Here is a 23,100-nt window from a genome sequence, read left to right as displayed (position 1 = left end):
TCTAGAACTGTCTTTCCTCAGTTTGAATCTATGTCCCCTCAGGTTTGGAATGGGTGACAACAGTTCATTCCAGAATTCAGCCAGAATGAACTGTTTAAAATAACAGACAAATACATAGGAATGATTCGTTGAATGCTTTATGTAAGTTTCATATGTTGCAGGTTGGCAGTAAAGCAAAATACGAGAGTCTCTGAAAGAAGCCAAAACACAACTTTTAATCGATATCACAAAAATGTGATATTGATTAAAAGTTGTCTTTAAAAGTTCTGTCACTGTAAGTAAAAATATTTCATCACTACCAGTATAAATTTTTAAATGCTCTTGGAAGGCAGAGGGAGGCTCAAAAAAATATTTGAATCAAAGGTGCAAAAAACACAGTGGTTGAAATATGCCTTATTTGCCTTGTGCAGGGCTAACTTTTTTTTTTCTTGTTTTTCTGTTACATTGTTTTTTTATAGTGATTAAAAAATGTAATGTTTGTGGAGTCTGTGTCAACTTCAACAAGAACTCTAGATTACCAGAGTGTTCTTGGTAATCTGGAGTACTGACATCAAGATGCAATTTGGCCTAGACAAATGCAAGACCGATGGATTGCATCAGCAAAATCCGGTTAGCTGCAATCCTGAAAAAATTGAAACCATGACAGAGGAAGAGACTTACAAAATATCTGGGGATAATGCAGGCTCACTAGTTAGAACACAAGGAGATCATGGCTCACCTGACTGAGAAATTATCCTCAGCAACTGAGGACCTGCTAAAATCAAATCTGAATGGCAGGAATATGGTCAGAGCCATAAACACCTATACTTTCCCAATACTAATATTCCCATTCAGTATCATAGATTGGACCAATGCTGAGCTAGAGGAGATTATGAGATCAACTGGGATAATGATGACCAAGCGCCGTCAACCCCACCCAAAGTCAGTCATCGAGAGACTGACCATAGCCTGGAAAGAAGGTGAAGTGGGGTTTGACTGACCTCATTGAACAGGAGATGACAATTAAGAACCTGCAGGATTACTTCCAGGAAAACACGGTGCCAATCTACCAAGCCTAGAAAAAATAGAAAGATAGACAAACGACACACACACTGCTCAACCTTAACAACCAGGAGACCCCACTCACTCAGACAACTGAAACAAAGACAGAAAGATGAGCAAAGAAGGCACTCCATGACAGACACCTACATTGACCTCCACCCAGTGCCGGCCACAAGCATGTTCAACTGGTTCTGTTGAACAGAGCTCCGCACTGAAATGGTCAAAACAATATTGTTGATTATTGTATTAAATATTATTCGTATTTAAAATTTTTGTTCAGTGTAATATAAAATTATTTAATTATTTCTTAGTTACTGTAAAATTTAAAAATTAAAAAATCACTTTATTAAAAAACACCCCATATAAGTTTTTCACAGGACCCCAGGGCCCCGCAAGTAATTCTTGAACAGGGTCCAAAAACTTTGGGGCTGGCTCTGCTTCTACCAAAACTATATGGATAAGATAGTTTCCAATCCATGGCTGATGAGTGGGAGCCTCTTCCCTGAGACCAAAGTATTCATGCTTGCCATCCAAGACCAGGTAATCAACACAAGGAACTAAGTAAATACATTGCCAAGGACCCAGTAGTGACAGATGACACATGTCAATGATGCCATCTGGCCCCAGAAACAATCCAGTACACCATGGGATGCAGGGTAATCATCCATATGGAGTACACTCACAGACATGACCAGGTCACCACGATAATACATCAGAAGCTAGTGCAAAAATACCAGTTGATCAAAGAAAGTGTACCATATTACAAATATGAACCTCAGGCCATACTAGAGACCCCTACTCACAAACTCTACCATCACCCTACCATAATAATGGACAAAACAATCCTGCACAACAGACCAGACATATCGCTTATCAACAAGTAGGAAATGGCTTCCTACTTGATTGACATAGTGGTGCCCAACACCAGCAACCTCCTTGAAACCTACGAGGAAAATATCACAAACTACAGAGACCTAAGACAGGAAGTCAAAGAAATGTGGCATACGGAACAAGTAATGACTATCCCTGTCACCCACCAGCATAGTGCAAAAGCCTTCATAAGAACCTAGCAGCAATAGGCCTCTCAGGAAACACTTATATGGAACTCCAGAAAGTCATGATCCTGAACACCTGTAGAATAGTAAGAGAGTTCCTCGACCAACAGTAATAATAATAATATTAACTGGACACAACCAACCACCCCATGCACTTAGTACCAGTACCCATCATGGGGCAGAAAAAATCTCATAAAGGAGAAAAAATTTTTATAATAATAATACAACTAAAGAACATTACATAGCCAAATGAGATAAAGTGCTGCCAAATTACAAAGATTATATACAAATGGAAAGCAGCATCATCACACAGACAGTACTCTGGAAAAGCTTCATAGCAATTATTAACATTAATGCATTCTGTCAATAAGTTCAGCTTTTTCTGAGAAATACAGAATACAGGTTTATTAAATTCGTTCGATAGGAAGACAGATAAAAATAAGTTATAAAACAGTTAAAATAAACATACATCGATAGCTTTCGGACATAGGTTTCCCTTCTTCAGCCGAAAATTGTTGGTACAAAATAAATGATTAAGAATGACTGGTATGGTGGTCTTGCGAGGTGAACCACGTAAACAGGTGCTGACAACAATTAGCAGTTGGAAGTAGAGGCTTGTGGCTGCAGTTGCAAAGCTTGTGTTTGCTGTGTGCACCAACATCCATCATTCAGGAGGATCGCTGCTTCAATGATAGGAAGGACATGACCTCCTTTGTTCCTGTTAAAACAATCACAACAAGATGTAATGTGTAGTGATTCTACGGCGGTACTGACGAGAACGGTCAATAATTTTGATGGTGCACCAGGGGTCGATGTCATGCTGGGTTGACCAGAAGTTTTTGGCGGTGGCTGAGTGCTCCACATCAGCAGAGCAGATCACTCTCTCATGCTCAGCAGTTCAATCTTTGAGCCTTCTGCCAGATTCGCCAATGTAGCAGCCGGCACAGTCACGGCAGGAGATGCGGTACACTGAACCGCTCTGTAAGAGTGGAGGAACCGGCGTCTTTACCTTTGACACATGGGACTGCAGTTTCTTGCCTGGGAATGACAGACACTTGATCCTGCAACTCTGTAAAACCTTTGACAAGTTCAGGTAGTATCAACAAGCACGAAAATACCAAGACTCCACAGCTCAATCTTTGAGAGAAGACTTACTCCCGCTGTAAATATGCTAAAAGGTCAGTCATATTTAAGCTCTTGATTTGTGCTATACTGTTCACTGGAGAATCCCACTCTGTACTCTTCAGGAGACTCCTTCCCTAACCATCAACAGAAACAGGTTGCACATGGCTGATAGATTTCTCCCTGAGCAAATGCTGAAAGTTGCACAGTCATTAGATGCAGACCTTTGTAAATTCGCTACCAATAGAAAGTATCTCAGAAAAATCTTAGACCAAAGACCTGTTCTTTTGTGCACTGATTCAGCCAGCTCTATAAATTTTGTTATTTTGTAACTGAATGATCTCTTGTAACTTGCAAAATAATACGGCACATCCTTTTTAGAGAGTATTGAAGAGAATATTTGTGTTTCAATTTTCCTAACCAACTAACTTTCTGTTTACTAACCATATCAACACCTGATGGGATGGATACTAGATATCTTGATGTCAGCTTCCTCCTTGCCAGTTATTTCTTCACTATGTAAATCCCCTGGCCATCTTTCTGGCTATGAAGGGAACTTTGCCTTTGTATATACACTGCTGTTTGTATGATATACTCAGCAATAAAGATTTATTTATCTGTTGGAACCAGTGCAGAGAAGAGCAACAAGATTAGTCAGAGGTACAAAGGGCACACTTACCAAGAAAGACTAGAGTTCTGCAAATTGTAGCATCTAAAGATTAGTCATCTAATCAAAGAAACTTGAATAAAGTTTCTTGAAGAAACTTTATTGCAAAGAAACTTGAATAAAGTGTTTAAGGCTTTAAGATGGACTGAGTAACCTAAATGCTGATGGCATCCTTACTCTTTTTTGCATAATGCACAAATGGGATAAATTGAAAAAGGATGGTTGCAAGTTAAATGTCCAATAATTTTCTTTCTTCCAGAGAGTGATTGTTGGAACAGAATTCCATCTGGTATTGACGGTTCAAATACCTCAGCTGCTGGCTAAATGAAAATTAGACCCTGATGAGATATTAAGATCGGAATTGAGATCACAAGATCCAGATTCATGAAATATAAAGCAGTGGTTTCGGAAAAAACCTTGCACTAGCAACTCGCATGAAGTTTGTAAGGTTCTATGTGTGAATACTACTCCTGTCTGGAGTGAAAACTTGGACACTCAGGGTTGTTGTTTTGTTTGTTTGTTTGGTTTTAAGGAGCATTAGCAACTACAGTAAACCCCCGCTATTCGCGGGGGTTACGTTCCTGAGAAATTCCGCGAATACTGAAAACGCGAATACTGAGTTATGGCGCCCATGGTAATAAAAGGGTTCCGTTCCAAAGTATGAAATATATAACAAAAATTAGTCTAAAATTTTGTCTGTACGTATTATGTGTATTTACCTACATAATATGACTATGTACATAGACAAACGTAGAGAGTAAGTACATAAAAAAAAAAAAAAGCATAAGGCATCGAAATGAAAATAAGAAACAATTTATTAAATGTAATACTGTACATATTTATTAGACATTTTAAAGAAACCTTTCAAAAACATATCAAGAACATGGGTTGCTGGGCGAAAAATAACCATATCGATTTTTAAATCTTTCAAACCAGCCTTTGCTGGCTAAAAAACTTATCCCGCGATAAGTTTTTTAGCCAGCAAAATCACCAGTTTCACTAAAGTGTAGTGTTGATAAAGGTGTTTTGCCTTTTCACGAATGATAAGTGAACTTAACGGAATTTTATTTTGAGTTCGGTCTTCTATCCACAGATTTAAAGCCTTTTCCATTTTTTCTAATTTCACATCACGAGTTATAGAGCAAATTTTTGATGCAATTAGCGCATTTTCACGGACACTACGGCGGATTTTTTCTTCCGATTTCTTGATTGATCGTACCGTTGACTCATTGATTTTATAATGTTTTGCCACTGAGGAGACACTTTCACCATTAGAAATTTTGTCTAACAATTCAATTTTACTCGCTAATGTCATCACCTTCTTTGATCTTTTCACAGTTCCCTTTTTATTCGCGGCCATATTTTTGTAGGATTAGAAAAGAACTTGTCCACAATAAAATCACTTTCTTTTAACTTTAACACGCTCGAAAAAGTCTGTTTACATCAACACACTGCAAAATGGTAGATTTTTCACTTTTGTAAACGTATCAATTAAAAGCAAGAGATGAAACCTTCTATGACAAGCGCATTACACATACTGAACAAGGATTAGCTTGAAACATCCGCGCTCGCGATTTTGTCACCCCCCACCCATTGAGCGCAGGACACTTCCTTTTTACACCTTTTAAGTTATTTTTACTCATTTTTAGAGAATAAAGTACAATTACAAAATGAGGAGGCACACTTGATACACATAAAGCTGTGAGCGTGTAGCAAAACGAATAAACAACACCATAAAGGCAGAGACAACTCTATTAACACCTCACTAGCTCACATTTTACATTTCTGGGGGTTACTACCATAAAACAATAAAAACAATTTCCAGTTGCGTTCCTGCTAGTGGAATCTGTTATAAACTGGTAGTGAACTCTATCTAATTGCATTTGCGATAATACCGATAGCTGTAATTGTGTTGGTTTTTAAGTTATTATGGTGAAATGTGTTTCCCCTTCACTGCTATAAAAAAATAAATACATTTTCAGAATCTTCTCTTCATTTCTATCGTGTTGCGTTCAGTTGGGGTGATTCCGCGTTCGACTGCGATTTCTTGTAAACACAAAGGCGAATCGTGCATATGCGAATTCAGTTCGTGTTATATACAATATCGTTCCCCTAAATTGTGTAAGATTGAATTAGTGTAGTGTAAACACGTGTTATAAGACGACTGACTGTACTACTCTGTGGACTGGGCAAAATGATTTTAGCCACACCCATGTTTTTTTCATGGCGGAAAATGTTCCGGCGCTTTAAAATTCACATTTTTTTAGGTTTAAATCAGCGACCGCGAATACGCGAAACCGCGAATACAGATACCGCGAATAGCGGGGGTTTACTGTAAGGCCATATTGCTCCAGGATATGCGGTGGTCATTCCCTGACCTTTCCGCATCCTCCGTATTTGGTGGTGACGGGCTCGAACCCCGGTCTAATCAAGAAGCGTGTGCTACGCACTGCTGCTCCTTCCCACCTGGCTGCAGAGGCACCGACACTCAGGGCTTCAGCGGTGAAGAGAGTGGAGTCCGTCAAGGTGTGGATGTATAGAATTCTGAGGAACCCCTGGACGAAGTGAAGTGGATGACAGATGAACAAGTGCTACAAATTATAGGACATAATTGGCAAATGATGAGCATTGTGAAAAGATGGAAGGTAAAATACCTGGGACATATCATGAAAAGAAGGAAGTACAAATTGTTGCAGGTGGTCCTGGAGGGGAGGTTGGAGGAGAAGAGAGGAGTTGGCCTACGGAAAATCTAAGGGATAAATAACATCAAGAGATAGACTGGACTGGGGTTCAAAGAACTTGTCAGATGGGCTGAAGATAGAAAGGAGTTCAAAAAGGTGATCACTAAACTCAGAGATGGCTTTGAAAGAAAAAGAATATTAATGGAGATGGGCAATTTTAATAAATTTAAGGAAGAATTAGATAAATTATTAGAGGGAATACACAGATGATTTGAGTAGGGTTTTTTTTTTTTTTCTGATGATGTATAAGCTTCCTTCCTTGTCAGTTGCCACTACTAATACTAGCTCCCTGAGTTGATGACAGAGAATTCATCTTTTTTAACTCGATTTGACCACTTCTCCATCTCACCATCATAACAACTCATAACATGAATTTCTCCATCTTTCTGCAATAACAGTTTTAACACAACATGTATAATGCAGCCCAGAGATGTTACCCTCTCTCAATTTTGAAAGAAGTAAAGATTGAAAAATGAATTCAAAGTTTATAAATAACTGATATCATTAAAGATTTATTTTCAAGAATATAAATTTGTGGGGTGGTAACTCCTCTAACTCGTGTTGCTGATAGAGTCTGAAACATGAGACAAAACACTGCCCTCCTCTGTCACTAAATTAGTAAAGACAATCTTCCTTGTCAATCACAATTATAAAAGATCAGTGAGAGATGAGTAGACACAAAGCATCATGAATGCAGGTTGGAGGATGACAAACTGATTAGTAGTGTGCAACAACATTTGTAGTGGTGTCTAAGTGTTTCATGTGAAGTTAAAAAAAACAAAAACATCAGTACAGTTCTATCAACATTTATTACTTAGAGGAGAATCTGTGCTGATATGATCCATGAAGTATTACAACTTGAAACATTTAATACACTCACAGCAGAAACTTTGTCTTTATGAATAAATTTGGCAAATTGTGGACCTAGTTTTATGGCCAGCTGGCTATCTACATGGATTCCTAAGACCAAAGCATGTTTCCTTATGACAACAATTAAAAGTCTGGTATGTGTCAAACAGAATTCATAAATAGCAAGTTGCAAAATGAGTTTTCAGAAGCAATAATTTTAGCAAGAAGCATTCTAGCAAGTTGCAAAATTAGTTTACAGAAGCATTAATTTTTTACATTAAATATTGCTTAATTTTAAATATAATTAAATACAATCACATCTGGAGAACCAGTTCATCATCCAATAGCATTCTTCAGTGAATTAGTTTTTGAACCAAATTAGCATTAGTAGAGGCACATAATGCAAGAAAGCAAGCTTATACAGCATCAGCCAAAAAAAAAAAAAAAAAAACCCTTCCCATTTCACTGATCTATTCATTCCAAATGTTTGTCTAGTTCTGCCTTGAATTTATTTAAGCTGGAAACTTCTACAACAACAGATGGAAGTTTGTTCAGCAATCTACCCGTTGGCTGAAGGCAAACTTCTGCATATCTATTCTACACCTGTCTTTCCTCAATTTGAGTCTATGCCCCCTCAGGTTTGTAATCTGAGCAAGAGGAAGAATCCCATCAGAATTGAGCCTGCTCAATCCATTCAAGGCCTTATACACCTCAATCAGATCTCCTTGCAGGTGCCTAGTCTCCAGACACTGTAATTTGCAGAACTTAAGCCTTTCTTCATAAGAGCACCCTTTTGTTCCCTTCCACCAGTCTTGTTGCCCTTTTCTGTACTCGTTCTAGCAACTCTACATCCTTCCTAAAATGGGGCTTCCAGACCTGTATGTAGTACTCATGGTATGGCCTGACCATTTCCTTATACAAGAGGATAATCACCTCCTTATCCCTGCTTGCAAAATTCCTGTATATCATTGACAAGACTCCATGACCTACTCTGGCAGCGTGTCTGTACTACTCAGAAAACTTCATGTCTGACTGCACAATAATCCCCAGGTCTCTTTCATTCTCCACTAACATGAGTGTAACACCACCCAGTTGGTACGTTTCTCAGGGGCTACTGCTATCCATATGCAATATTTTGCATTTGTCAAGGTTAAACTTCAGTTGCCACTTCTCAGCCCATCTATCCAACTTTTCCAGATCCTGTTGCAGAAGCATACTGTCACTACTGTTATTAATAACCCGGCCAATCATTGTATCAGATGCAAACTTCGACATTAAGCTTGATATACCTTCATCACTATCTTTGATATATATACAAAACAACAATGGGCCCAACACTGAACCGAGGGACACCACTAATAACATTAGTCCACGTAGAGCAGTATCCATTGATTACCACACTCTGTCTTTTCCCACTCAACCATCCTTTTATCCATTGTAACAACTTGCCCATACTGTTCCAATTTGAACAATAGTCTTCCGTGTGCACAGTATCAAAAGCTGTATGATATCAAAATTATTTTTTGCCTTCAGTTCCTTTGTGACCACATCATAGTATCCAATCAAATTGGTCAGACAAGACTTCCCATTGACGAATCCGTGGTGTGTCTGAATTATTACTGCTGTCTTGTCTAGATGATCCTGAAATGTTTCTTTAACCAGTGACTCCATTATTTTCCCCGGAACAGAAGTCAAACTAACAGGTCTGTAATTACTCATGTCACCCTTTGTGAATCGGAGATACATTTGCACATCTCCAGTCCGTGGGGACTTCTCTCGAGTCCAAGGATGCTCTCATAATATGGCTAAGGGTTTGTTTACTCCTTTTGCCATCTCCTTTAATATAACTGGATAGATCCCATCTACCCTAGGTGCCTTTCTTATGTTTAACTTCAACAATTTCTCCTCCACTTTGCTCTCAGTTATTACAAAATCATTTAACTCCCTGTTAGACTTTGACAAACATCTGGCCCTCGCCTCCTTGAATAACTCCTCATGTGTGAATGTAGATGCAGAATACTCATTTAGTTCGGCAGCTATCAGAGAATGATCATCTACAGTCAAACCAGTGATATCAAGTGGCCTGATATGATTCATTCCCCTTCCTTTTAGAGTTTATATAAGTAAAGAAGTCTTTGCAGTTTTTCTTTGCATCCTTTGCCAAAGATTTTTTATAATCTGCCTTCGCTTGCCTAACCTCCTTTGTGACTTGATTACAGACTAGCTTGTATCTACAATAGCCTTCTGTGTCACCTGCCAATTTATATGCATCCCATGCATTTTTCTTCTCTGCATTGAGTCTCCTTAGTTCATCTGAAATCCATTTGGGCCTAAGCTTCCAAAATTACTTCCTTGAATGCTTCCCATTTTGAATTGTTGGTAACATCATCAGTTGGTCCCACCATATAGAATTTAAATACTGTCTCAGACCTCCATAGTCACCTTTACAAAAGCAAAAACCCTTCTCTTTACCCTTGATTAGTATTAGTAATGGCCGCATGGTGCAAGAAAGCCTATGGCTTATGCTGCACTAGCCAAAAAAAAAAAAAAAACCGAATAAAACAATGATAAAAAATAATAATAAATAAATAAATAATAATAATTAATAAAAGAAAAGGAAATTAAACCTATCGTCCTGTGTGCTTCCCTGACCCGAAGGTACTATCCAGATGACCTTTGAATTTTCCCAAACTGTCAGCCTCTACCACCCATGTAGGCAACTTATTCTAGTAATTTATAACTTGCTGGCTAAAATAAAACTTCCTGCAGTCCAATCTACACATTTCCCCCTGTAACTTGAATTTATATCCCCTAGTTCTAGCATCATTTATAATCTTGAAAATTTCATCCTCATTCATTTTACTGATGCCTCTCAGAGCCTTAAGCACCTCACTCAAATCTCCTCTAAGGTGTCTAGTTTCCAAACTTTGCACCCACATATTCGAAGTCTTTCTTCATATGGACGCCCTTTTACTGATCTCACCAGGTGAGTTACCCATCTTTGCACCCTTTCAAGAAGCTCGATGTCTTTCTTTAGGTGCGATCACCATACTTGAACACAGTATTCCAAGTGTGGTCTAACAAAAGCCTTATATAATGGGATTATCACTTCCCTATCTCTACTTGTAAAAGTTCGATAGATCATCAATAGGACACCATGGGCCTTCCTTGCAACCTGTTTACAATTGATGGTAGTTACCTCTTTGAGTAAATCCCACTTCAGCACACTTTGATCACTGCCTCTTAGTGGTTCCTTTATCTGTAAATTCTTAATGCATGAATAATCACTGCTGATAATCAGATCAAGAGTGTTACTCCCTCTTGTTGCCTCTCTAACATGCTGCTGTAGAAAACAATCATCCAATAAATCCACAAAAGCCTTGCTAGTGTGCGAGTGACCAACCCACAAGTTCCAGTCTATACCGATGAGCCAAAACATTATGACCACCTACCTAATATGATGTTGGTCCTCCACATGCAGCCAAAACAGCTCGTACCCAGTGAGGCATGGATGCTACATGATTTCTAAATGTCTTGTGATATCTGGTACCAACACATAACCAGCAGATCCTTTAACTCCTGTAAGGTCTGTGGTTGAGACGCTGCAGATCAGAGTTGCTGTTCCAATACAAACCACAAATGCTTGATGGGATTGATGTCTGGGGAATTTGGAGGCCAGGGAAATACCTCGAAGTCTTCCTCATGTTCTGCGAACGAGTTTCAAACAATCCAGGTGGTGTGGCATGGCACATTATCATGCTGAAAGACGGCACTGCTATTGGGGAAGATCGTTGCCATGAAAGGGCATACCTGATCAGCAATGATGTTTAGGTAGGTGGTAGACATCAGAGTGCCTGGCACGTGGATGACTGGACCCAGAGTATCCCAGCAGAACATCGCCCAAAGCATGACACTGCTGCCACTGGCTTGTTTTCGTCCCGCAATGCATCTAGGCGCCATCACTTCCCCAGGTTAACGACGTACACATACCTGGCCATCCACATGATGCAACAGGAAATGTGATTCATCAGACCAGACGAGATTCTTCCAATCATTCAAAGTTCAGTTTCAATGCTCGCATGCCCATTGTAGATGCTGTAACCAGTGAACTGTGGTTAGCACGGGCACTTCGAGCAGCCTGCGGCTACGCAGTCCCATTTTCAGCAGGGTTCGATGTACTGTGTGTTGTGACACATTACTCCCTTCACCAGCATTCCAATTACTGATGAGTTGTGCCACTGTCATCCTTCTGTTGCCACGTACCATCCAGGAGAGCCTTCACTCACCTCGAGCATCGATGAGCCGTAGTCATCCAACACCTCGCTGGCGGTTTGTGGGTTTACCCCTCCTCAGACCACTTTCAGAAGGTACTAACCACGGCTGACCATGAGCATCCCACCAGCCGTGCCATTTCAGATATGCTCTGATCCAGTCGTCTGGCCATTACATTTTCGGCTTTGTCAAACTCGCTTAAGTCTGCTGCCTTTCCCATCTGAAGAACAAAAGTAACACTGGTTAACAGAGCTCAGTATCAGACATTTTTTATACCGTGTCCCAACCTGCGCCATATTTCACCTGCAGTTAGGCACCTCCATAGCCAAGTGGGCAGGAGCAGCAGTGCGTAGCACACGGACCACCTAATATCGAGCCCGTGACAACCTAATATGGAGGATGCGGAAAGGTCAGGGAATGACCACCGCATATCTCCGGAGCAATATGGCCTTAGTTGCTAATGCTCCTAAAAACCAAATAACAACAACAACCTGCAGTTGCTTCGATTTGCATAACGACTCACTGGTCATAAAGTTTTGGCTCATTGATGTATATCTGGGAAGTTAAAATCCCCCATTATAAGACACTCTGATTTACTGGCCCACTCTATTTCTCTGTTTAATTGTTCATTTTACTCAGGCCTACAGCAAATACTATGCCTATAGCAAATTCCTACCCTCATTTTTGCTTTACCAGTGCTTATGTCACACCAAACTGACTCAACATTGTGCTGTTCCATCTATGTCAACTGGATGCACTTCCTTAGATTTTATGTGTTTCTTAACTAACAGCATAACCCCTCCTCCCTTTCTATCCTGCCTATCTTTTCTGTACACATTGTACTCTCCAAATTCCAATTCTGCATCCCTTATATCTGAGTGATACCACATCTCTGATATCCCAACAATATCTGCCTTGGATGTCTTAACCAGCACTTCAAATTCATTAAATTTGTTTACTGGCTTTCTGGCTGCTGCTCATTCCAATAGAAGCAGTGCAAGAATCATTTCCACCTCTGTCTGCAGCTACTGTTAATCTATTAGTCTGTGGATCTCCCAAGCTAGCAGTTTTCCAACCTACCTAACATTGAGTCAATAGCATCAGCAAATATTCTTGCACACCCTTTCTATTTAAGTGTATCCCATCCCTGTAGGAGTAGTCTCTCCTGTTAACAAGCACAGACCACACTGAGAAAAATTGAAATGAATTGATTTCAGAAAAAAAAAACAAAAAAACAAGTTTTTAGTTGTTGTTATTTGGTTTTTAGGAGCATTAGCAACTAAGGCCATGTTGCTCTGGGGATATGCGGTGGTCATTCCCTGACCTCACCGCATTCTCTGTATTTGGTGGTCACGGGCTTGAACCCCGGTCTAATCAAGAAGCGTGTGCTACGCACTGTTGCCTTCCCCCCCTGGCTATGGAGGCACCAAGTTTTTTAGTACTTTTCACTATGATTGAATATAAAGAAATAGAAGTTTTGCAGGATTTGTTCTGTCAGTCAGTGTGAGAATTTGCAAAATGCTATTATGAAAGAATTGATGTAAAGTGGTTCTTAGTTAGGGTTTGGTGTTTTTTTTTTATGAAATCAATTCATTTCAATTTAGTTCAAAGAACTTGTTTACCAAATAGCACTAATGGATGATGAACTGGTTCTCCAAATACGATTGTATTAAATTATATTTAAATTAAAGTTAAACAATATTTAACATACAAAAATTAATGCTTCCGTAAACCCACTTGGCAACTTGCTATCTATGAATTCAAGTTCACAAGGAAGCTTGAAGTTTAACAAATTATCCTAAATCATGCTTTGCATTTTAATGATTCCTCATAGTATATTCAGGACTGGTGCTGTTATTAGGCCAACTAGGCAGCTGCCTAGGGCACAGACCTCAGAGGGGTGCAGTACTGACTTACAAAAAAAACTCAGCCTATACTGCCCTTGGAGTCTGGGGGGGGGGTGCTGATTTCATAATCTGCCTAGGCTGCCAGTTGCTGGCAGCTAATCTGGTGCTGCCCTTGGACATATACTGCAAGAGAGCAAGCTTATAAAGCATCAGCAAAAAAAAACAACCTCCCACCTGTCCATCCCTTCCAATAATTTGTTTAGTTTCTTGAATTTATTCAAACTATCCACTTCAACAACAACAAATGGAAGCTTGTTCTGACAATCAACCAACCCCCTGGCTGAAGGAAAATTATTGCTGAATATGAAAGAATATTCAACCAAAAAAAACCCAGTTTTGATAAACTCAGTTATTTTTGGTTGAATATTTGGTTGAAAAAAAAAAAAACAACTGAGTTTAGATAAACTGTTGGAAATGCTCTTAACAGCCAAGACTAAGCAGTAGTGCCATTGTTATAAACAAAACTTTGACCTGACATTTTTGAAGAGAGCAGAGGTCTGTAACAGTATCTTAAAGTATCATAATCCAGTTGATGTGTAATAAAAAAAACTAAACAGCAATCCACAGACAAAAAAATCCTAGGTAAGCTAATGTTTGAAAGCATAATGTAACAATAAACAATCCTTTGGCTTTTTTACTTGTTTTGCCCAGAAAATCTCCAGTTTTCCTTAATGCTTACAGTTAATGATTTGTTGCTTTTTGAAAATCAAAAGTTGCTATCTTTTGACTTTCAAAAGTAATGATGCTTAAGACAGCTATGCTATTTTAAGCATCACTAAATAAGTAGACCGGCGGAATTACTTAACAAGTACAGGTCACTGTTGAAAAAAAGCCGTGAATCAGGGTTGAATTTGAAAGTGTCTGCAATTCTGCCCAGACACGATAGGAGGGAGTATATAATGAGAGCCCTGTCGATCAATTCGGCCCTGAAAAGATTGTGCAAGGCTCAAGGGGTAGAATTTTTTTCAGCCTGGTCTGTACTTGTTAACAGGAGAGACTGCTTCTACAGGGATGGGATACACTTAAATAGAAAGGGTGCAAGAATGTTTGCTGATGCTATCGAGGCAGTGTTAGGTGGGTCGGAAAACTGCTAGATTGGGGGGGATACAAGGACTAATAGATTAACAGTAGCCACTGGCAGAGGTGAAAGTGATTCTTGCACTGCTTCTATTGGAATGAGCCGCAGCCTGGAAAATAAGATGCAGGTATTTCAGAGACTGCTGGGAATCATTGGGGTACAAATAAACACATAGGTTGTGTTAGGGTAGCTAAGAAAAAGAACAGGTGCATGTATACTTGCGTGTACACCAATGCTAGGAGTTTAGTAAATAAATTTGATGAATTTGAGGTATTGCTCAAAACATCAAAGGCAGATATTGTGGGGATTTCAGAGACGTGGTGTCACACAGATATAAGGAATGTAGAACTGGAATTTGGGGAGTACAATGTCTACAGAAAGGATAGACAGGATAGGAAGGGAGGAGGGGTTATGCTATTAGTTAAGAAATACATAAAATCCAAGGAAGTGAAGCCAGTCGACATTGCTGGACAGTGCAGTGTCGAGTCAGTTTGGTGTGACATAAGCATTGGGAGATCAAAATTGAGAGTAGGAGTGTGCTATAGGCCTAATGACTCTGATGAGTATAATAAGAAACTGTACGGGGAAATAGAGTGGGCCAGTAAATCAGAGAGTCTTATAATGGGGGATTTTAATTTCCCAGATATTGACTGGAATTTGGGGGCTGGTCACTCACACACTAGCAAGGGTTTTTGTGGATTTATTGGATGATTGTTTTCTACATCAGCATGTTCGGGAGGCAACTAGAGGGAGGAATACTCTTGATTTGATTATCAGTAGTGATTCTTCATGCATTAAGAATCTGCAGGTAAATGAACCACTAGGTGGCAGTGATCACAGTGTGCTGAAGTGGGATTTACTCAAAGAGGTAACTACCATTAGGGGTAAAGGGAAGGGCTATTGCTTTTGTAAAGGCGACTACGATGGACTGAGACAGTATTTAAATTCTATACAGTGGGACCAACTGATGATGTTACCAACAGCAAATTCAAAATGGGAAGCATTCAAAGAACTTATCTTGGAATCTACTAGGTTTTACATACCAACTAAGAAATATTGTTCAAGGTTTAGGCCTAAGTGGATGTCAGATGAACTAATGAGACATATGGCAGAGAAGAAAAATGCATGGGATACATACAAATTAACAAGTGACACAGAAGCCTATGATAGATACAAGTTGATCTGTAACCAAGTTACAAAGGAGGTTAGGCAGGCGAAGGCAGATTACGAGAAATCTTTGGCAAGGGATGCAAAGAAAAACAGCAAAGAGTTCTTTACTTATGTAAACTCTAGAAGGAAGAGGATGAATCAGATTGGTCCACTTGATATCGATGGGTCAACTGTTGATGATCCTGCTCAAGTAGCTAACAAACTGAATGAATATTTTGCATCGACATTCACATATGAGGAGTTATTCAGCGAGAGGAATGCCAGAGGTGTATTCAACTCTGGCAGTAAGCTAGAGAATCTTGTAATAACTGAGAGTAAAGTGGAGGAGAAATTGTTGAAGATAAATATAAGAAAGGCACCTGGGGTGGATGGAATCTATCCAGTTATATTAAAGGAGGCAGCAAAGGAAGTAAGCAAACCCTTAGACATAATTATGAGAGCTTCCTTGGACTCAGGGGAAGTACCCATGGACTGGAGATGTGCAGATGTGACCCCAATTCACAAAGGAGGATCAAAGGGCGACACAAGTAATTATAGACCTGTTAGTTTAACTTCTGTTCCTGGAAAATTAATGGAGGCACTGGTTAAAGAAGCACTGCAGGATCATCTAGACAAGACTTCAGTTATAGCTCAGACACAGCATGGTTTTGTTAAGGGGAAGTCTTGCCTGACCAATTTGATTGGATACTATGATGCAGTCACAAAAGAACTGGATGCAGGGAACAATTTGATATTATATACTTGGATCTTAGAAAGGCTTTTGATACTGTTGCACATGGAAGACTGCTACACAAATTGGAGCAGTATGGCATTGGAGGCAAATTACTGCTATGGATAAAGGGGTGGTTGAGGGGGAGAAGACAGAGAGTGGTAATCAATGGACACTGCTCATCATGGACTAACGTTATTAGTGGAGTCCCTCAGGTTCAGTATTGGGTCCATTATTGTTTTCTGTATTTATAAATGATATTGATGATGGTATATCAAGCGTAATGTCCAAGTTTGCAGACGATACGAAGGTTGGCAGGGTTGTCAAGGACACTACTGACACTATGCTACTGCAACAGGATCTGGAAAGGTTGAGCAGATAGGCTGAGAGGTGGCAAATGAAGTTTAACATTGAGAAATGTAAAGTACTACATATGGGAAACAGCAACCCCAGAGCAACGTATCAACTCTGTGGTACTACACTGACAGTAGTAGAGAATGAAAGGGACCTGGAGGGTGGTTGTGCAGGCAGATATGAAGTTTGCTGAGCAGTACAGATGAGCTGCAAGAGTAGCTCATGGTGTATTGTCGATGATATATAGGGATTTTTCTAGCAGGGATAAGGAGGTGATTATTCCCTTGTATAAGGCAATGGTCAGGCCACACCTAGAGTACTGTATACAGGTCTGGAGGCCTCATTTCAAGAAGGATGTAGAGCTGCTGGAACGAGTACAGAGAAGGGCAACAAGATTAGTGAATGGAAAAAAGGGGTGCTCTTATGAAGAAAAGCTTAAGTTTTGCAAATTACAGTGTCTGGAGACTAGGCACCAGCGAGGTGATCTGATAGAGGTGTATAAAGCCTTGAATGGTTTGAGCATGCTCAGTGCTGATGGGATTCTTCCTCTTGCTCAGAATAATCACCTGAGAGGGCATAAATTCAAATTGAGAAAAGACAGATGTAGGATAGATGTGAGGAAATTTGCCTTTAGCCAGCGGGTGGTTGGTTGGTGGAATAGACTTCCATCCCTTGTCGTGAAAGTTGATAGCCTAAATAAGTTTAAGGTTCAGCTGGACATGTATTTCGAACGAACAGAGGGGTAAAGTGGAAGTGGTTATCTTTTATTTATTTATTTATTTTTTTTTTTTTCTATTATTATTTTTTTTTTTTTTTTGGCTGATGCTGCATAAGCTTGCTTTCTTGCATCAAATGCCTCTATTAATGCTAATGCTAAGTAAATATGTGTATTATATGTTAATTTCAAAGATTAAATATACAGTTGTTAACTTGATATTAGCTAAATATAAATAACTCAAAGTGCTTTAATCTATGCAAAGTGCTTTAATCTATGCAAAGATTTAGTTATGCAAAATATGCATAACTAAATCTTCATACTTAAAGCAGCAGGTTTCAAGTGGAAGGATATGTTTTTGGTTACATTACAGTTTGGATATTTGCATTTTGAATAGTTGCAGCATGTTGCCTATTTTGTCTTTCAAACTGCTCTAGGTTTCTCTCATTGTAGTCTACTGTACAACCTGGGAGATATATTTTATAAATGACCCCAGTCTGTCTAGTTCTTCCTTGAATTTGTTCAAACTGCTGACTTTCACAACAACAGATGGAAGTTTGTTCCAACAATTAACCACCTGCTTGCTGGAGGCAAACCTCTGCACATCTATCTCACAACCATCCTTCTTCAATTTGAATTTATGCCCCACTCGTGTGTATGCTGAGCAAAGGGCTCACATCTGGTGAGTATTGGCTTGGCACAACCAGGGTCCTCAACTGGATATCATCATTCTTCTCTTTCTTGGTGATTCCTTTCTACTTCTCTCTCTCTCTCTCTCTCTCTGGGTAACTCGGGTTTTGGTTGGTGCAACATAAGCCTCAGGCTTCCTTGCACCATATGGCTAATAAGAGGAAGAGTGCTATCAGCATTGAGCTTGCTCAGTCCATTCAAAGCTTTAAATACCTCAATCAGATCACCCTGCTTAGCCTCCAGATATTGCAATTTGCAGAGCTGAAGCCTGTCCTTGGTAAAACAGGCTTTAGTTCTGCAAATTGCAAACAAACTTTCATTCCCTTCACTAATCTCATTGCTCTTCTCTGCACCCATTCCATCAGGACTACATCCTTCCTAAAATGAAGCCTCCAGACCTGTATGCAGTACTCAAGATGTAGCCTAACCATTGCCTTATACAAAGCAATAATCACTTCCTTGTACCTGCCGACAAACTCCACAAGCTGTCCTTGCTGCCTGTCTGCATTGCTCAGAGAACGTCATATCTGACTGCACAATTAGTCTTTTCATTTTCCACTGCCCTGAGTGTAGTACTATACAGTTGGTACATTAATTTAGGATTACTTCTACCAATATGCAATACCTTGCATTTATCAATTTTAAATTTCAACTGCCATTTCTCAGCCCATTAGCCTAATTTGTTTAAAAGAACTCTTTATTGTCTTAGATCTTGTTGCAGAAACTTGCTCTGATTACTGTCATTAACCATCCTGTCAACCTTTGTATTATCTGAAAACTTGGACATTAAACCTGATATACCTTCATAAATATCATTAATAAATATAGAAAACAACAATGGGCCCATCACTTATTATAATGGGGGGACTCCCATTCAATTAATAACATTAGCCCATGAAGAGCATTGTCCATTAATAACCACTCTCTGTCTTATACCACTCAACCATCCCTTTATCCAGAGCAGTACCATTTGTACAGCAGTCTTTTATGTGCAACATTATAAAAGCTTTCCTGAAATCCAAGTATATGATATTTAAATTATTTTTTTCACCCACTTCCTTTGTACTGCATTATAATATCCAATCAGTTTGGTCAGACAAGATCATTGATTAACAAATTCATGCTCTGACTGCAGTATAAGTTCATTCCTGTATAGACGATCTTACATTACTTCTTTAACCAGAGACTCCAAATTTTTTCTCCTGAAAGAGAAATTAAGCTAACAGGTACACAATTTCTCATGTCATCCTTTGGTCCCGCTTTGTGAATTGGGGATACATTTGCAGATCTCCAGTCCATAGGGACATTTCCTGAATCCAAAGATGCTTTCATAATTATGGTTAAGGGTTTTCTTACCTCCTTTGCTGCCTCCCTTAATATAATTGGATAGATCTCATCCAGCTCAGGTGCCCTTTTTTACATTGAGCTTCAACAATTCCCCTTACGGCATGCCTTATGTCTGAGTGGCACCATGTCTCTGATATTACCCACAATATCATTTATGACTTAATACTTCAAATTCATCAAATTTATTTACAATGCTCCTAGCTTAGTGTACATATAAGTATATATGCACGTGTTCTTACTCTTAGTTACCGTAACACAGCCCATGTATTTGCTTGTTACATGATGACCCACGGCAGGGCTCAAAATCCCCAACACCTTGCTTTCCAGGCTGCAGCATGTTCAAGTACAAGAATCACTTTCACCTCTGCCTGCATCTCTAGTTAATATATTAGTCTGTGTATCTTCCCCCCCCCCCAAAAAAAAACTATCAGTTTTCTGATTCACCTAGCACTGCCTTGATAGCATCAGTGAATATGCTTGCATCCCTTCTGTTTACATGTATCCCATCCCTGTAAAAAGCCTTTCCTTCTTTGACAAGTTTCTAGCTTGGCATGGATGGAATTGTTAGCTGATGTTGACTGTACACTATTTTTAAATGTAGTTTCCTTGTAACTCAGTGCATTTTTTCAATGATACTTCAGATTAGTGATTCTTTTATAGTTGCCTTCTTGAAAGTCCTCCAGTAACTGAGGTTTCTCCACGTTAGCTGCTATGACTTGAAAAATCAAGTGTGTGTCCACTATCAACCCCATCGTCTGATCCAAATTTCCTTCTAGTCAAATTGGTTTTTAATTCCAAGATTAGGTAGAGATCAGATGGGGCTAAATCTGGAAAGTATTTTGGGTTGAGCAACAGTTGAGTTGCATATGTGATAGTTGTCTGAACTGTTATGGATTCTGTTTTTTATTTTAGTCTTTGTATATGATGTTATAAGTCTTCCAATGTTTACAGGATTGTACATGTCAAAAGCATGTGGCAATTGTACCATGTGATTACACAAGCATGAGTTAACTGAAAGGAGTTGCCAGTGATAAGTATGGTTTCTTTCTGGTATGTGCTTATCACTTCTGTTTGCCCTCCTACTTGAAACCCATGTGCATAAGCCCCCCCCCTCCCCCAGCAACTGAGATTTCTCCACATTAGCTGTCATGATTGCAGCTCTACATCTTGCCACAGAGAGATGTTCAAATTTGAGCTTTTTTTTTTTTTTTTTTTTCAGATATCTTGCAATTGGTATTAGCAGCTAAATTAAGTGAGAAAAATTTCGGATGCAATTTTAGCATGACAAGGCTGATGGTTCCTTTGTTAGTGAGCATCATGGTATCAATGCATTTGTTTACAGAAAGCTCAGATATCAATATTTTGGATAACGTTTCCTATGTTTAAATTGAACCAGAAATATTATACCACTGTATTTTTTAATTATCTCTGGAATGGCAGGATGGAGTCTTGAACATAACATTCTCACCTGTATCAGCTCTTAGAGGAGTCCTTTCTCTTATTAGAATTTTGTTCCTTTAGCATCTCCTTTTCTTTTGCTTAATTTTTTATTACACGTTGTCATAATGTAGCTTTCTTTAAAAATTGGCATAATATAATATACTAATCAGTAAAACTTTTTTTGTCTATTCTTCTCATAATTTTCACAATATTCACATTTAAACATTTGTTGCTTTTATTTTGAAAGTTCATTCTTATCCATTTATTTCAAGTATACAAGTTTTAAACAGCATGATAGCTTTTGAAGTTTATCCATCATAAAAAATTATGATTTACCATTTTGCATTCAATCCACATATCAAAAAATCAGTCCAGAAGTATTTATTAAAATCACATAAAAATATTACATTTTAGAAATATAATTTAGGGGAAATGTTAAATGATTTTGAAAGTTAAATATGTTTGAGTTAAAAGTAATTCTTTTGTTTGTAGTTTATATCTGTATGTACAGTTATGACTGAAACTTGTTTGAAAATGTTTAAATATCTATTAGATAATTCTAATAGATATTTAAACATTCTAATTCATAAAAATTCTAATAATAAATTTATAATATACTTATTAGATAATTCTATTAAGTTCTATTAATTCTATTAATTCTATTAAGATAAATTCTATAAATTTAATATAATATCAATAGTAGTAATTTAATTATGCACCTTACAGTGCCATATTAAATTTTAGAATTACATAAACTTCTAATTTTTGCAGAATCTGAAGAAAGACAATGAAAAACTAAAGGAACAATTCCATTTGGTTGAATCAGCAAATAGGACTTTGTTAGAGGAAAATAAAAAACTAAAAGACACTATTCAGGTATGGATAGTTTGCAGTTCTGTAATGTCAAAATGTTTTTACCATTACAGAACTAGTTTTTTTTTCTTTCAATTTTTTTTTTTTTTTTTTGCCTTTTTATTAATTTTTTTATATAACAACTGGTTGAACTGTACAAAGATATACAGTAAGCGCCAGTTACAGTGATCATGTTTGCAAATTGAATTTTGATTCTAATAAGCAAAAATAGACAAATATTATTCACAGGCTATAAAAATAAAGATACACTTTTTTAAATTTACACTTTATACTACCAAAAGTTTATTACCAATTAAATGATGCATGAAAATCGGAAAAATATTATCCACAGGTTAGCAAAATAAAAATAAATTTATACTTACATACGTAGCTTAATTAATATGTATGTTAATTAAACATTACACTTTGTAATATGGTTATAATTTTAAATAGTCACTTATTTTAGATTGCTTTAAATTATCACTACAAAGTCTATTTATAAATTTTTCAATATTTTATAACAGTCTATATTCACGATCGCTTGCACCAGTTTCTTCCAGCGCTCTCCTCGGGACTATAGCTTCAAGATTTTGCCATTTTGTAACTGGAATTTGTTCGGGTTCATCTTCATTTTCCTCCTCCTTGGCAAAATTATCAGTAAAGGCTGGGCAATTTCTTCATCTGTTAAGGCTGTAGTAACTACCTGTTTATAACAGATTGTACAAACAAAAGGCCCAATAAACCAAAAACTGTGAATTGTTTTTATTGTTTTATGGGTTGTGACTTCTAGAAATGTGACCTCCAGAAATGCGCTTTAGAAAAATATCATTCAAAATTGATTTTTATAACTGAAGACGTGATTCTAATAAACAATGAAAGTGTAATGCATTTTATTGATTTGAATCAGTTCTTTGAAATTTGATTCTCTAAAGTGGCTGATTCTAATGACCAGTAATGACCATAACCAGCACTTACTCTGTATTTCTTAAGTATATCTATATTGGTAGTTCGAAACCTTTTTAAAATCATGAATTCAGTAATTTTTTTTAATTTTTACTTGATTGCATGGATATAAAAATGTTGATAAGGAT

At 38.1% G+C, this 23,100-nt stretch overlaps 1 protein-coding gene across 1 annotated transcript in view; it reads left to right on the top strand.

Moving 5' to 3' along the window:
- LOC150086631 (TNF receptor-associated factor 3-like) overlaps positions 1–23,100 on the top strand; it is a 214,147-nt gene that overhangs the window by 114,772 nt on the left and 76,275 nt on the right. The window contains exon 10 of the mRNA XM_090372210.1: positions 21,929–22,033. Coding sequence (XP_090228336.1) covers positions 21,929–22,033 — 105 coding nt within the window. The remainder of the gene's footprint in view (positions 1–21,928; positions 22,034–23,100) is intronic.

This window comes from Mastigoproctus giganteus, chromosome 4 (genome assembly GCF_048544385.1).
Source record: "Mastigoproctus giganteus isolate SK-2022 chromosome 4, ASM4854438v1, whole genome shotgun sequence".
Lineage (NCBI taxonomy): Eukaryota > Metazoa > Arthropoda > Arachnida > Uropygi > Thelyphonidae > Mastigoproctus > Mastigoproctus giganteus.
Note: the sequence above shows the minus strand (reverse complement) of the source record. Positions and strands in the feature narration are given on the sequence as shown.